The sequence below is a fragment of the Phalacrocorax carbo genome, chromosome 13 (genome assembly GCF_963921805.1).
Source record: "Phalacrocorax carbo chromosome 13, bPhaCar2.1, whole genome shotgun sequence".
Taxonomy (NCBI): domain Eukaryota; kingdom Metazoa; phylum Chordata; class Aves; order Suliformes; family Phalacrocoracidae; genus Phalacrocorax; species Phalacrocorax carbo.
The window spans coordinates 11,400,797-11,416,710 of NC_087525.1; the positions used below are offsets into that span (position 1 = coordinate 11,400,797).

The 15,914-nt window shown below is 39.5% G+C and overlaps 1 protein-coding gene and 1 long non-coding RNA gene across 5 annotated transcripts in view; one reads left to right on the top strand and one right to left on the bottom strand.

Moving 5' to 3' along the window:
- Positions 1 to 15,914, top strand: part of LDB3 (LIM domain binding 3) — a 129,561-nt gene that overhangs the window by 109,966 nt on the left and 3,681 nt on the right. For all 3 annotated transcript variants that reach the window (XM_064464808.1, XM_064464804.1, XM_064464806.1), the window contains 5 exons: positions 969 to 1,096; positions 9,040 to 9,340; positions 10,564 to 10,744; positions 12,969 to 13,089; positions 14,656 to 14,771. In XM_064464808.1, coding sequence (XP_064320878.1) covers positions 969 to 1,096; positions 9,040 to 9,340; positions 10,564 to 10,744; positions 12,969 to 13,089; positions 14,656 to 14,771 — 847 coding nt within the window. The remainder of the gene's footprint in view (positions 1 to 968; positions 1,097 to 9,039; positions 9,341 to 10,563; positions 10,745 to 12,968; positions 13,090 to 14,655; positions 14,772 to 15,914) is intronic.
- Positions 1 to 15,914, bottom strand: part of LOC135315610 (uncharacterized) — a 56,940-nt gene that overhangs the window by 25,600 nt on the left and 15,426 nt on the right. The window contains exons 4-5 of one of the 2 annotated variants that reach the window (XR_010375090.1): positions 15,144 to 15,201; positions 9,219 to 9,322 (exon numbers count right to left, since the gene is read on the bottom strand). This is a non-coding gene — a long non-coding RNA (uncharacterized LOC135315610). Of the gene's footprint in view, positions 1 to 9,218; positions 9,323 to 11,659; positions 11,820 to 15,143; positions 15,202 to 15,914 lie in introns of those variants that run through there. The other variant, XR_010375091.1, reaches the window with a different exon arrangement.

Below are 15,914 nucleotides of genomic sequence, written 5' to 3' on the forward strand. Positions count from 1 at the left end.
AGCTGAAGGGAAAAAGAAAGTAAAACTATGTTATCAGGGTGAGTAAGAATGGTGTTCAATAGTGAATGGGTTTTATTACTGCCCACATCTCGGTATCTGTTGCTTCCCTTCCTTCTACTTCTTTATTCTCTGTTGCTTGCTTTGTTTGTAATGCTCTTTTAGTGGTCTAAGAAGCAAAAACACTACAAACAGAATCATCCTCAGTGATAGGCAGAGAGGCATATACTTCAATGAGTTACTATAATCAAACTGAGAATCACCATCTGAGTCAGAGAAAAACGATTTCTTGTTGATGTTTTGGAATCCTAAGCAAATGTTTTTCATCTAGGAATGCAGAAATTGCATCATAATATTGCATATCACATGCTTTTGGGTTAGCTGAATCTGAACATTAGGAAAATTAACTTAAGTTGTGGTTTCAGTCTAAATAGGGAAAAGAGTTAATTCCAGAAATGTTTTTTAAAGCTCACTACAATCGTCTTGAAAAGAGTACAACATTTATAAACAGTAGTTAGTATTTGTAGTGGTGGTAGTAGTAGTAATTGTGCTGTGCCAGTATCTTTTTAATTCAATGAGATATCCCTCACTGATTTATCTTAGACAAGAACAGGCCTGTTTGGGTTTTCTGTCCCTCTACAAACAAACTTTGCATGCATGTTCCTGAAGTCTGATCCCTTGTTAAACTGAGAGTTCCTTAAATAAATTTGTCATATTCCTTCAGTAAGCTATTTTCTGTGACAAGAGCAACTTGGTGTTATTTAAAATCCTTATTTGGCTGATTTTTCTTTCCAAAGAATTGTCAAAGCCTTTATTAGCAATGATAAAGACTAATGAATCTCACAGTATTCTCTCTGTAGCTTTCAAGGACAGTTTCTCTCGGAGTGCTTTGGAAGCTGCCAGATCTCTTATTTCATGATCAGTAACTTTTGCTGTTCATAAAGTTGCTCATACCTTCATTTTGCTTTTAGAAACACAAGCCAGTCATATACACCAACGCCAGTTTCTGGAACCTACGGTGAAAGTCCTGCTGCTTCTGCTACTTCAAAACCCAGAGTTGTTACTACTGCCAGCATAAAGCCCTCTGTCTACCAGCCAGGTAAGGTGACTTCAAAATAACGAAAGGATTCAGAACAAAGTACTTTGAAAGGATCCACAAAAGAAATGCACCTGCATTTCTCTTAGGAAATGACAATGTAAAGAATGCACGTTTTGCAATAGGACACATACACACCAGGAAAGATTTATATATGTAGAACCAAATGCTGCGCGTTGCTAGTTCTGCTTCAGATTATCTGAAGATTGAGGATTATGTTGTATTTGTGTTCTGCTTGAGAATGAAAATGTGGAACAAAAGGAGGAAGAAGAATAAAAGCAAGGGAAAAACCTGTTAAAAAAAAAAAAAAAAGCATAGCCTGACTTGTCAAAAGAAATACATTTGGAAAATAACCCAGCACACCCAATTAGGAGCCCAATGACACTTCAGGACTGATAAAATAACTTAAGAATGCACAACTCGAGAAGGAGATAAAATAAGTGAAGGTAGCTTGAGTAGGATATATTTGCAAAATAGAGAAGGCTGTACATTGAACTTCTCAAACTCAGGTTTATAAAGAATGACCTATTAAAGTACTTCATAATGCTATGCTTCTACTCCCCACAGCTCCAACTATGGAAGGAATATATTTGATATATTTGGTAGCCTGGGAGTACCGAGAAATTGTCGGAGCAGCCAGGGATCATGTTAGGAAAGCTAAAGCTCCAGTAGAACTAAATCTGGCCAGGGATGTCAAGGGCAACTAGAAAAGCTTCTATAGGTACATCAGTGGTAAAAGGAAGTCTAGGGAAAATGTGGGCCCTCTACTGAAGGAAACGTGAGACCTGGTTACCTGGGATATGGAGTTTTTTGGAGTTTCAATGACTTTTTTGCCTCAGTCTTCACCAGCAAGCACTCAAGCCACACAACTCAAGTCACAGAAGGCAAAGGCAGGGACTGGGAGAATGAAGAACTGCCCACTGTAGGAGAGGATCAGGTCTGAGACAATCTAAGGAACCTGAAGGTGCACAAGTCCATGGGACTGATGAGAAGCATCCATGGGTCCTAAGGAAACTGGCAGATGAAGTTGCTAAGCCACCATCCATCATATTTGAGAAGCTGTGGCATTCCAGTGGAGTTCCCACTGACTGGAAAAGGGGAAGCATAACCCCCATTTTTAAAAAGGGGAAAAAGGAACACCTGGGGAACTACAGGCCAGTCAGTCTCACCACTGTGCCTGGCAAGATCATGGAGCTCCGTCCTGGAAACTATGCTGAAGGCACATGGAAAATAAGGACATGACTGGTGACAGCCAACTTGGCTTCACCAAGGGCAAATCGTGCCTGACAAATCTGGTGGCCTTCTACAAGTGGGTTACAGCATTGGTGGGTAAGGGAAGAGCAACTGATGTCATCTACCTGGGCTTGTGCAAAGCATTAGACATTGTTCCACACAGCATCCTTGTCTCTAAATTGGAAGACATGGGTTTGTTGGATAGACCACTCAGTGGGTAAGGAATTGGCTGGATGGTCATACTCAAACACTTGTGGTCAACGGCTTGATGTCCAAGTGGAGTAGAACAAGTGGCATTCCTCAGGGGTCCGTATTGGGACTAGCCCTGCTTAACATCTTTGTCAGCAACATGGACCATAGGATTGAGCGCACCCTCAGCAAGTTTACCAATGACACCAAGCTGTGTGATGCGGGCAACATGCTGGAGGGAAGGGATGCTACCCAGAGGGACCCAGACAGGCTTGAGGGGTGGGTGGGCCTGTGCAAACATCATGAAGTTCAGCAAGGCCGAGTGCAAGGTCCTGCACATGGGTCAGGGCAATCACAAGCACAAATACAGGCTAGGCAGAGAATGGATTGAGAGCAGCCCTGAGCAGAGGGACTTGGGGGGTGTTGGTTGGTGAAAAGCCCAATATGACCTGGCAATGTGTGCTTGCAGCCCAGAAAAGGAGGCTCCAGGGAGACCTTATAGCAGCCTTCCAGTCCCTGAAGGGGCCCACAAGAAAGCTGGAGAGGGACTTTTTAACACGGGCATGGAGTGATACAACAGGGGGTAATGGCTTTAAGCTGCAAGCGGGTAGATTTAGGTAAGGTATATGGGAGAAATTCTTCACTATGAGAGTGGTGAGCACTGGAACAGGTTGCCCAGAGCAGCAGTAGATGCCCCCTCCCTGGAAGTGTTCTAGGCCAGCCTGGATGGGGCTTTAAGCAACCTAGTCTGGTGGAAGGTATCCCTGCCCGTGGCAGCAGGGTTGGAAATAGATGGTCTTTAAGGTCCTTTCCAACCCAAACCATTCTATGATTCTATGATTATTCATTCATGTGGAAAATGTGCTCCTTGATGTTATTTAAATTCCCTTTGTATTAATGTGTTACAAATGGAATGAACTTCTAAAACCATTGATGACCAAAATGTGAACCTTCAAAATGAAGAAATTAAATGAGGCAGCAGTATAAGTCTAAATGCAGTTCTGTTTCAAATTAAGCTTGTTCTGATCTTAGCAAGATAATTAAAAACGTGATTTATATCTTGACAGTCAAGTAAATATGAAAAGGCCAAGAATTCTAACAATCTTGAACTCTGTCTTCTGTAATGCTCTGTCTCTGGATCTACTGAAATGAAACCAGTGCAAACTTAGACATAAAGCAAACAGACAGATCGGTTGATTGATCTTTGTATTTGAGATATAAAGGTGGAAAAAAACAGTTCAGAACTATCATGAGCTATCTAAGGGTCTCAGAGCCAATAAAGGTTTCCGCTTCTCCTCATTTGCTTTTGGTTAAGTGTGTCAGCATATACGTATATGTTGTCACTGAAGGCAACTGTTATTATTTTTGTCTTGGAAAAAAAAAAAAAAAAAGAAAGCTGGGATTTATTTCCATAATGCAGAACAGAGCAAACTCTGGCAAGTCAAATATCTCCTAAATACACTGATTGATACTAAGCCTCATGCTCATTTGGGGGAAGTATAAACTCCAATTCTCAATATACAAACCTGCCACAGAAATCAATTAGTAACTATATGCAATTAGTAGCTGTATCTGTTAAAGAAAAAGCTGGCTGCTGAGTTAGGCTCAGAGGCAATGCTTTTGTTTTCTCTTGTGACGGGCACATTCTTTGCAATTCCTTATATTGCTGGTGTTGCGCCCCATTGCCTCCCAACAAAGGCTTAAAATACACAGTATGGAAACTGTCTTCTGTGTCACTATGTATACAACAAACTTACTTCAACTTGGGTATATTGTCTGCCTGCATGTGGAAAATTCTCATTTTTCAGGCACGGCAAGGATATAATGCACTCTAGAGGGCAGAGGAAAATTCAGAATAATATGTAATACGATACATTAAAAGACAAAATTCAAATAGCACTAAAGTTGGCAGAGAAAGAAATAGTAAGTCTCCCTGTATTGTTTAGGAGCCTGAGAAATACAACAAGGGGTTCTAAAATACCTCTGTAATTGAACCCCAAAGTGACTCAGGTACAAAAGAGATTAAAGAAAGATATTTTATTGAAGATGTTTGGGGGTTTTTTTGGTACGTTTTTCAAGTTTTATATATTTGATGTAGTAGCATTTCATGCTGGTTTTGGAACTGGCCCTAAAGATGATTGCAGTTACAGTCCTGAGCAAATAGGAAATTGTCTCTTGGGAAGAAAGACCAACAGTACTTTGAAACAAACCATCAAGACAGTTAGAAAACTTCCTCACCCAACTTTGTCAATGCATATAAATGCTGTTCTGCATTGAAAAATCCAGCCTCAGTCCGAGAGGACCAGCTGTTCTCAAATTATGACATAGGAGATTATAAAATCCATCTTTTTTCTTCCAATCTAAGTGCAACCTCAGGCTTTTGCAGTAGCTGCATTCTCGCTTTAGCAAATAATGCCTTTGACTTCTATTTTTGTAAATCCACTGTGTGAAAAGGCTGAAATAGTGGAGCTTACTACGAGGATTTGCAGTGTAGAATTTAGAAGAGGAATGTCTTTATGCAAGCCCTCAGTGTTAACAGGATTGAGATGACTTGCTTCCCTTAAAAATGTAGGCCAGCAACTTCCACCAACAGCCTTATATAAGCAATATCCAGAAACCTGAATCGATCATGAAGAAGGTTTAATTTTAATTTAAATCTGACTCAGGTTGAAAAAAATAATGGGGCTAAATTTGATTAAACTGAAACCAATCTCAAAATGAAATTGCGTTCTGAAGTATCTCACTCAGATAGGAGTAATCAGTAAGTCTACACTTTAAAGCAAAGAAAGAGTACTACTTTGACTAACCTAAGTCTGGTGGGAATTGTCTGCTGTTCTGTTTTCTTCCTATAGGGAAAGCTGTGCACTCCGTAATCTTTTCCCTTCTCTGTACTGTAAATTTCATAACCCATTTTTAAAAGGAGCATAGATTTCTTTTCTGAACAAGGTCCACTAGATGGCAGAGAATACTTGTGTATTCGTTTTTTATCGGCTTTCCCAGAGTGGAATAGTGCTTTCATGTATTCCAAGCAACCCAAATGCCAGTTTTATACTACAAAGTAATGTGATACTTAAAAGTAGGAAAGCAGATCTTCCCTTTTAAATCCGTAAGTCCAAATAGGACTACTCATGTATGTAAAAGTGCTCAAGTGTAAAGGCCTGATCCGTTCTTTTAGACATTGGTAGAGAGATGCCCACAGATCTCAATGAACTTTCCACTGAATCCTAAGCACCTTCAAGACTAGAACAGCAGGTTACATACCATCTTTCATTTTAAATTCTTCTAAATAAGAATGGTGTCTTCTTATAAAGGACTTGGTGCATTATCTGCTTTGTCTGCCATCTACTATATACTGGAACGGTGTATAGGAAAAATCGGGGCTTCAGTGATGTGGCTACTAAGTGTAGAACAAGCCAGATCAGTTGTGATTACGAATTACATTTGTTACTGGAAAATTATTACTGAGAATAACAACTATGTGCTCTACTAATAAAGGAAAAAAATAGAAGGAAATTGTTCTCACAGTGCTCCCAGTACAAGCTAGTATGTGAGACTAAAGCATTTGACACTGTATGAACTTCTACTTCACTAAATGAATATTTGGTAATGTGCCTTTCTTTTCCTGGAGGGAAAATACCCATTGACCATAAATGAAGAGCTGATAGGGAGAATTCCAAATTCCCCAGAAGCAAGGAACTGGCTTGTTCCTACGGCTGTTTAGAGAGAACAGGATAACAACAGTCCCATTCTTTCTCTCCTTCTATAAAGAGAATCTGAGGGCTGAGAGAAACAAGGTGATAGAGGCTTAGTTACCGAATTATTTCAAGTATTCATTTTTGGACAGTTAAGGGTCAGCTCATACAATACTGATACTTTGAGAATCTATTCTCTGATATACTGAATCTTAGTACTCTTTACCATCAAACAGCACCTTCTAGCTGCTGCATATATTTTGGAAGACTTTGAGAGACATGCACATGCAAGGTGAATTTGTATAGCAGTAGCTACTAAGACAACAGAGTTGTTCCTATAAGCTTAGGGATTTAGCTATAAAATAACAAGATACTAATTCCCTCTTAATAACAGTAGCTAAATTCTCAAAGTTAGTGAAACCTTTCTGATACATTGCAATGGAACTATTTTAAATCAGTAGTAGTTCCAGCCTGTTCACAGGGGTAAAAGATGTAATAAATCCAGCCTGTACAATTAAATGATAATGGCTGAAAAGAGAACTCAGAAAAGTTGTGAATGCCCAGCATTGGTCATTCTGCAATAATTCCCCTGTTATCTTCTGTCAGCAGCTGGGGAAAAAAACTTACTTTGCTGCTTTATTTTACTGTGGCAAGCAAAAAAGATAGAGTAAAAAGAGATAGAAGGTAGAGAGAATGAAAGATAAGGACCCTTCCCCAGTGTTTATCCGTCAAAGAGTCTTAGATTAATCTGAACCCAGATATATCATGTGCTGTGTACATTGGTTGGAATAAACAAACTGGAAAAATTAAACACCAACATCGTGAGATTAAGGAATAAAAAGTGAAAAATGAAGAGGTTGAAAGCTGAATTTACTAAAGACAATCACAGAAAAAGACATCCTAAAAATGGTACCTGGACTGCTTTTGTTCTTCGCTTCTGGAACCCTGGGTTTGAATCTCTGACCATTTTGTTAGGCCATCTGCGGGATACACTGCCGTACTTTGCAAGAACACTTATTGGCTCTTGGGGGAGGGAGAATCCTTTCACAAACCTGAGTGAGCTAGAAGTCACCTTATTTAATTAGAGAGCCTCATAGGTGGGAGCCTTTTGAACTCACCAATTAGAGGTGAAATATTGCCTTCTAATTTTGCCTAGCTTAATACCGTAATACATAAATAGCAACAGCCCCAGGGTTTAAAGAGATTGCATATAAACCCTCTGTTCTGAAATCTTTAAACACTGTTTACCGTTCCCAAGTTAAAAAAAAAAAAAAGAAGCCTCAAGCTAAGGTGGGATACAGTTTTATGAAGCAGAAACTTCGTTGATGCTGTAGCATAAGAAAGTTTTATCTATCAGGAAGATGCATTAGATTCAGCTCTGAAGTCAATAAAAAGAAGAGAATCAGAGATCATTGGGTGATCTCCGTGGATTGACATATGTGCAATTTAAGCACCTGGAATTGCCAATAATCAGTGTGGGTTATCCTGTGTGGCAGGGTGTGGGCTAAGGGAGGAGCGTTAAGTAGAACATAATCGTCTCACCACTTAATTATCCAAAGATCTATGTTACATTCAGAACCCTCTTCTTGATTGAAATACCCTTCTATGTGCAAGCCCCTTAAAACCGTAAATGTTGTATTTGGTCATCATTTTCTTGGCACTGGGATCTACTACCCAGAGTGTTTGCCTAGACTGCTGGAGAACTGACTTCTGCTCCCAGACCTGTGCTCTCTCATTTGGGCCAAAACACTTCAACCCTCCAAGCTTCTGTTCCTCCTCACACAAACTAACAATCGTTCACTTTGTTTTCCTTGCGAAGGAAAAACTGCTTTTAGCATTCCTGTACTTGGCAAAGTGAGGCAGTTTCTTGGGCAGTGACTTCAGTCCTACACAATGCAAGATCTGATGTTTTGAAAAGAGCGGGGCAATGGGAAAACTTGTCGGTATGTGCAGGCTCTAGCTTCTGCTTATTTTTATGTGATAAAGCTCCACCCAAGATTAGAGCCTGGTGCATACAACCACAGAGGCAGTGTGCACTGAAGTTTTTATGTGATAGTCAAAGGGTGGAAGAAAGGAAGTGTAGTATTTCTGTTTTATACATGGGAACTGAGGCACAGATATTACACTTCGCTTGAAGTTATACAGGAAGTCTGTGGCAGAGCCAAGAACTGAACTGAGATCAGTCATAACCGCAAGCCTGGCCTTCCTCTAAGTGCTGTTGGCTTTGTCTTGCTGGTCATGTGAGCTGAACTGGCTCCCTCACTATTGCTTCCAGTGTTCTCTGTCTCTGTGTTCCCTGTATGAGCCTCTTTTTCTTCAGAAACCTGGGAGTAAAACCTACAAATGATAGATAAGTGACATCTGTGGGAAACACTGCATTTTAATGAATATGGTGAGATCAAAATTTAAGCATAATTACTTATTGAAATTTTGAGGAATTCTGTGTAAAACTTTACTATGGGATCTGGCCTTTCTCATTTTAACCTGTCTTAAACAGATGATATAGCAGTCTTTGAAATTATCACAGAATTGTCATATCTAATCCTACTAGAAAATGAAGAGATGCCCTTGAAAATGGCCTCCATAAAATCTGTAAGAGCCAGGAGGCAATGACCTCTGCACGCATGTGGATTAAAAGTCAGTGATTGCACTGATATCCTTGGCTTCAGTCCAGAATTAATGAGCAGTAATGGGACAGACCATAATTAAGTGTCATATGAAGCTTTTATTTTTCGCATGTCGTGGAGTACCCTTTGGTAAGTGTTGCTGTTTTGCCATCAGAAGAAAAGACTTTAAAATACTTCTTGGTTTCTTTTGGGATACTTAAAACAGCACCAGCACCAGTTCATTCCTACACCCCTGCCAACGCTGAGCCTGCAAGTCGCCCTCCCTGGGTAACAGATGACGCCTTTTCCCAGAAATTTGCACCCGGAAAAACCACCACCACTGTCACAAAGCACATTCTACCAAGGGGTGCTCCAGTACCATCTCCTGCCTCCACTTCTGCTTACCCGTCTCCAGTGTCAGCTTCTTCCCAGGCTCCTGCAATAGCTCGCGGAACAGTTCAGAGGGCTGAGCGTTTTCCAGCCAGCAGCCGAACTCCTCTCTGTGGGCACTGTAACAGCATAATTCGGTAAGGTCATGAGGTTTTGAAGAGGGGGTGAAGCAGAAAAAAATATCAGAGAGACTGGTTAATGTACATTAATATACAGTACCAGAACCTAAGACTCAGTTAAATTACCTAGCAGGGATGTCTGTTGTCCGCTTCATTAATTTAACATTTCCAGAGCTCATTTTGCTATTGTGTGGTTCATTTTTTATCACTGTAAAGTTATACAGAGTAATTGTTTGTTTCATGGATGCCGTGGCAAATCACTGTTTGTTTTTTAAACAAGCTTCTGGTCCTAAGGTACCCCTTGAAGGAGGTACATACAACTTCATTAGGAGAGTTGGGGGGGTGGGGGTAGGATCATGGGGAGAAAAGGAACGAGGCATCATTTTGGAACAGCAGCCAAATGTAATTGTTGCTTTTGTGTCTGGAGAAAGATAATGCCTACACTCTATTACCAGTGATTCATCGCATGCCTCTCCCTTCTCCTCTCCCAGTTCATTCTGCTGGACCGGTGCCCATTGTTACCCTGTGGACTGCTAACCAGCTTTAAGTAATCCATGTTTAAGGACAATCTTCCCCCCCTAAAAGGAGCTAGTTTGGTGGGGTGGAACTGCTATTATTGCCCTTTATATATTCTGAAATGGAAGGACTCCAGTAATAATCACTGTATCTAATTCCAATCAAGAGTAAATCACCAAAACTAATTTAATGTGTCTTCCATATAATCAAACAGTGAGTTGTCATCTGATAATCTGGCATTTCTAGAACGTGCCACATGCAGTGCTCTCTCAGATAAAAAGAAGGCAGGAGACTTTAGGAGCTATTGTGAGGTGTGGGTGTGTAGGCTTGGAAATTTGCCTGCTTTTTCATGCTTTCAAATAGTAGCATTATCCTCTGTGTTACAACCGTTGGCCTTTTCCTGTTGTCTTTGCTGCTGTTTACAAAGACCACTTACAGCTATGCAGATATGAAAACAACCAATGATTTTTCCAACACTTATCTGTAAATCCAATGTATATGACTAAACAATAATGAAATATTTTAAGCCATTGTCAAAGCCTTTGAGTAATAATCTTGAAAATGACCATTTCTGTTCAGGCTTCTGAATCTTATTTTAATATGCACCTTCATGGTTCTGGTAGACCGCTTGTTATACATGTACGCAGTGTCTGACAAAGTGGGTTTGTAATCAGGGTCTTCCAATCTTTTTGCAATACAAATAAGATAATTACAATTGTTTACAGGGGTCCTTTCCTGGTGGCCATGGGTCGCTCTTGGCACCCAGAAGAATTCAACTGTGCTTACTGCAAGACGTCCTTGGCTGATATGTGCTTTGTGGAAGAGCAGAATAGTGTGTACTGTGAGCGCTGTTATGAACAGTTCTTTGCACCAACCTGTGCCAGATGCCACACAAAGATCATGGGGGTAAGAGAACAAGCTAAACCTTTTCTTCAGCTGTGTGGTTCCTTGAAATAGTGAAATAGTTTAGACTGTAAGCAATGAATGTAGATATTTACTTATTTCCCCCTTTTTAATAATAGTTCCCCAGCCTGTTGATTATTTCAGAATGGGGAATGTATTATTATGATTTTTATCTATCTGAATTTTTTTATATTTCTGTACCTTATTCAACGCCTAGATAGAATATGTAATCTAATTACCGTCTCACTGAGTGTAAAGTGACACTTCCTGCATAGTTCTTTGCTGTCCAATACACATTATGTTACTTTTATCTGTCTTTTCTTATATTTACAGTAAGAGTCTTGAGCTGGGGTGTTTTTTCTTACACGGCACTTAGTCTAAACTTCAGTGGAGAAGTCAGTGATCTTGGGAAGAGGCCCGTGGCTCTTGCTGCACCTCACCGGTAGCTAGCAACACAGCTGCCAAGAGTAGTTCTGCTGACTTCTTATTGTTAAGAAAATAATGGGTAAATACAAAGATCTGAATTCCAGAAAGGCAAAAATAGATGCCACTTTTGTCTTAATGTACTCATGCTTAGGTGTAAGTAAATTTGCCCTGTGTATACCGTAGACGGTGATGAGGTTAGAATACCATAAGATAATTTTGGCAGTGTATTTACGCATGCAGCTGTAGAGAATATATGACATGATTCTCTTAAATGAGGAAGCAAGGAGTACCACACTGGTTTTTCACTGCTTAGCTGTCACCTTTTGACATCTGTCTAAATGTTGGCATTGGCAGACTAGGTGCTTTTCTCTGCAATTGCCAATTAGGGATGGCAGCATCAGACATGTATGGTGAAGCTCTGGCTCCAAACAGGTCTTGTTTGCTACTGCGGCAGTAGGAGTAATTTCACAGCAGAGTATTGACTTAACTTACCTAATTAATGCTGGCACAAATCAGTTCCCCATTATGGATTTTTCATCAGGAAAATAGCAAAGATGCCAGCTGCCTCTATTTATATTAATATGATTTCTCAATCTGGTTTTTGCTTCTTACTTCAGTGAGGTTCATAAATGGATCCAAACCTATTTATCAGTGGTAGTTGTTTTGCAAAGAGTAACAGAAGTTAATTAATCTCAAATGGTGATTCTCTAATGAGATATATGGCAAACATAAATTAGACTGTTCTGTCTATTCACTGGATTGAAAGCATGGAAGATGACTTCAATCCCTTTTGTCATAGTCAATGGAGATTTAAAATGATCTTTAAAAGAGAATCAGAGTCTACGTATATAATTCGAAGCAACATAAAATAGGTTCTAGGTTCTCAGCTGGTGTAAATCCTATTTCCCTAAAGTTAACAAAGTTAAATTAATTTACACCAGTTACACAGCTGGCCCTTTGAAATCGGGACTGTTTGACAGAGATGCGCTGTCAAACATCGCCTTGGGCACAAGTCAGATTGACAAATCAGCAGGTAAGCGTGCATCAGAGTTCAGTACAGCAGCTTTTGGACTTGGAGGACTTCTGTATGACAAGATAAGAATGAAGCAGTAATAGAGATTGCTCCATACTGGCTAGAAGAAAGAAGCTGACGAAATCTGGATATTCAGTTCGTGAGAACATCAGTTGCACAGAATTTGGGTGTTTGTGATGAATATGTGGCCTAGGAACAGACACGCAGACTCATTTGCACTAATCACATAAGTTAAAATCTAAGATTTTTTTAGCTTTTCACATTAGTTTGTGAAGGGTTCTTGCAAGAAGCTTAAAGAAATCAGTACATAATCTAAGTTGCTTTGAAACATCAGACTTCAATCACTTATCCCCTGCACGCATTTCTTGGTCTCAGAGAGAAAATTACTCTTTAAAATTTATTTAACAAATCATACTCTTTCATTGAAAAGTTCATACTAGTCGTGTCAAAACAAAGGAGAAAGTAATCAGAATCTTTGTGCAGAATCTCTCCTGCAACAGTGACTGGGCATGTTGATACAAACAGCTGGCTGAACTGTATTGCTTCATTTTGGCAAATGCATTGTTCTAGAAAGTTTGCAGTCCTGTTTCCTCTTCCGTTTCCAGAGGAGCCCAATTTCTGTCATACTTCTTTCTTTTGAGGAGGGGAATTGGGAATTGGCTGATACAGAAGGGGAACATTTAGAGCATCTCTGCCTTGTATTTTTCTCCCGTAGGTAGTCACAGGGCATGCTATTCTGCTGGAGATTTTTCTTTGTTTGTTTTACAGGAAGTGATGCATGCCCTAAAACAGACTTGGCACACAAGTTGCTTTGTCTGTGCTGCTTGTAAGATGCCATTTGGGAATAGCCTCTTTCACATGGAGGATGGGGAACCTTACTGTGAGAAAGGTATGGCAAACTGAGCAGTTCTGCTCAGTAATCACATGCTTCGTGCTGTACAGAAGCAACAGAAGAATAAAGCGGCAGATGAACAAAATAAAATCAGTTACCCATCCAGCATGGATTTTGTTTCCACTCCCCAGAAACACACAGAATCACAGGTTGGAAAGGGACCTCAGGGATCATCTAGTCCAGCCTTTCTGGGAAGAGCACAGTCTAGACAAGATGGCCCAGCACCCTGTCCAGACGATGTTTCTCTCTCTGTATTTTTCTCTGCTTTATATGACAGACTGGCAGAGCCCTGGTCTTTTGCCTCTATGTCCAGAATGCCTTACCTCATTTCTCTCCCTTACATATTATGATACTTACCTTCCATATCTCTCCCTACACTTTTTTTCCCTGTCCCCCTCCTTTTCCTGGTAGATTCTGCTCATTAGAAATCTACACATTATGGGGTGAAAAATTCATCTTGAAGGGTTCTGGTAGCACTTCTACACAATATGTGTGGGTTGCTGGCCACATTCTCTCTACTAAGTCGCTTGAATTATGACCTCTGATACTGCTACCCCGCCCTAAAACTGATCATCCAACATATATGAAAAGATAGCTCTGCTCAGATGTGCAACACATGGTAGTGCAGATTTCGTTTTCTGAGTGCTGCAACAAATGAACTGCTTCTTGCCAACTAAGAAAGGAAAAGACCAGGTTTCCCCAAACTCTGGAAAAGGTAATATGGTTTAATAAATGGTGCTTGCCATGCAAATGAGTTGCTTGACACGGTCAGGAAGCAGGTTAAGGTTTAAGTGGTATTCCCTCTGTAAGCCCTGCCTTGTCCATTTAAAGAGGTTCTGGCCTACTTCTCTCTGGAGATTCCTTCCTTATGGTTGCACAAATCAAATTTTGCAAATCAAATTTTACAAATCAAAGTAACTCTTAGTGAAGAATGAAAACCATACGGCATGACTGACTTGGCACCTACCCTTTCAAATTGGAGGTTTTGCCATAACCTCTAATGCCTCTCATGAATTCTATATACCTTTAGAATTTCTGCTAACCTTTTCCAGTGTCAAGCGTTTCCAAATTGCACTTGATATTCAAAGTGAAGATGTATTACCCAGCCAGTATGGGGTTTCCATAATACTCTCTTAATACAGAGAGAAATAAATCCAGTAATGGAGACTTAAACTATGCTTCTATACCACCCGTAAGGTAGCAATCACTGCCATCAGATTGTGTTTTGTATAGCCATATTTGTCCTTATGAATAGCTTCCACATACGTTAAAGTTCATTTAAAACTAACGGGAGAAAAATAACTACAAATTTCATTATTTTTTCATTCGTTTTCTATGTTTGTGATGACAGCTGTTGTGCTGAAGGGGGTTTTTGCAGTGAGTTTGTATTTAAATAATGAAAGAAAAGAAGCAAATTTTCAGTGTGAGTGTTTCAGTGAATGTAGTAGGAAACTCTGAGCAAAAAGAATCAAAAATTAATCCTCTGGAAACTTTCTATTTCTCTTGGATTTAATATGATTATGTTAAGAGTTTGTTCTAAGTTTGCTTTTTGTTTTATTTTAGATTATATTGCTTTGTTCAGCACAAAATGCCATGGCTGTGATTTTCCTGTGGAAGCTGGAGATAAATTCATCGAAGCTCTTGGACACACTTGGCATGATACCTGCTTCATTTGCGCTGTAGGTTCTATACCAAATACTGTCTCATTTCTCTATACTCATAAATTGTGAAGTAACATCAGAAGACCTGAAAGCAGGAATGACTAACATATGCCTAAGGAAGCAGAGGGATTGAATTTCATTTTTTGCTTGCAGATGGAGAAGGATGAGAGGTTTTTTTTCTCCTCTTCTCTCCGTAAACTTTTACTAGAATTATTAAATTTGACCATCACAAGTGAGTGCTTTCTAATAAAACATCCAGTTTTAGAGAGTACCTACAGTAATACATAGCACTATTGCTGTTATTATTTCCAATGTTTACCAAATAAATATAAAGCAAGATTTAAAATAAATTAACACCATAGTGAACAGCATAGCCATAATCTTACTTACAAAGGAGTGCAGTTTGTACTTCCATGCAGGATGCTTGTTGAAACTTGCAAAAAGGAGTCTGTTTAGAGAGAATGAATAGTAATTAGCACAGAAGTTGGTCAAACTCATCAATCTGTGGTGTGTGTACAGCTATACAGTGTGGCCATATTCCCACACTCTGCACACAAAGTAGTAAAATCCATATGATAAACAGTACTTTTCATATGGTTCTAATACAGCTGTGCTGCTCTACAACTTATTATTCCTAAGGTAATAATATCTAGAACCTCCAATTAGCTAAAAATAGTATGGTGGCCACACCAAAAATGACAGTGACAATTTCTAATGTTTGTTGAACTCTAAAGTGTAGGTTGAAGAGTAGAAAATATAGAAATGTTTATAAACATCTAAAGCTAAAGTACCTACTGGTCTTTCAAGGGTACATGGAAGTGAGTGACACAAAATTGTCCTGTGGAAATTTAACTCTCTTGAAATTCTAGCATAGAAAGGAATATTAAGACAGCAAGTTTCCCTCACCAACTAACAGCTATTAGTCACTTATAAAAGGCACTTTCTCTGAATATTTTGTGTTCTTTTTTACTTGTTCATTTAACTGCATTCCTACGTATTTATTTAAATTAGCAAGCCAATTTTCTGTGGAGGTGACAGTTTTGTTAATGCAGGTTTCACAGCATTTGTTGTTAGGAGCTAGCTTTATTGCTTTCAGTGGGTTCAGTCAAATGCAAATAAGCACATAACTCTAACTTCTAACATGCTATCCTCATATCCCTT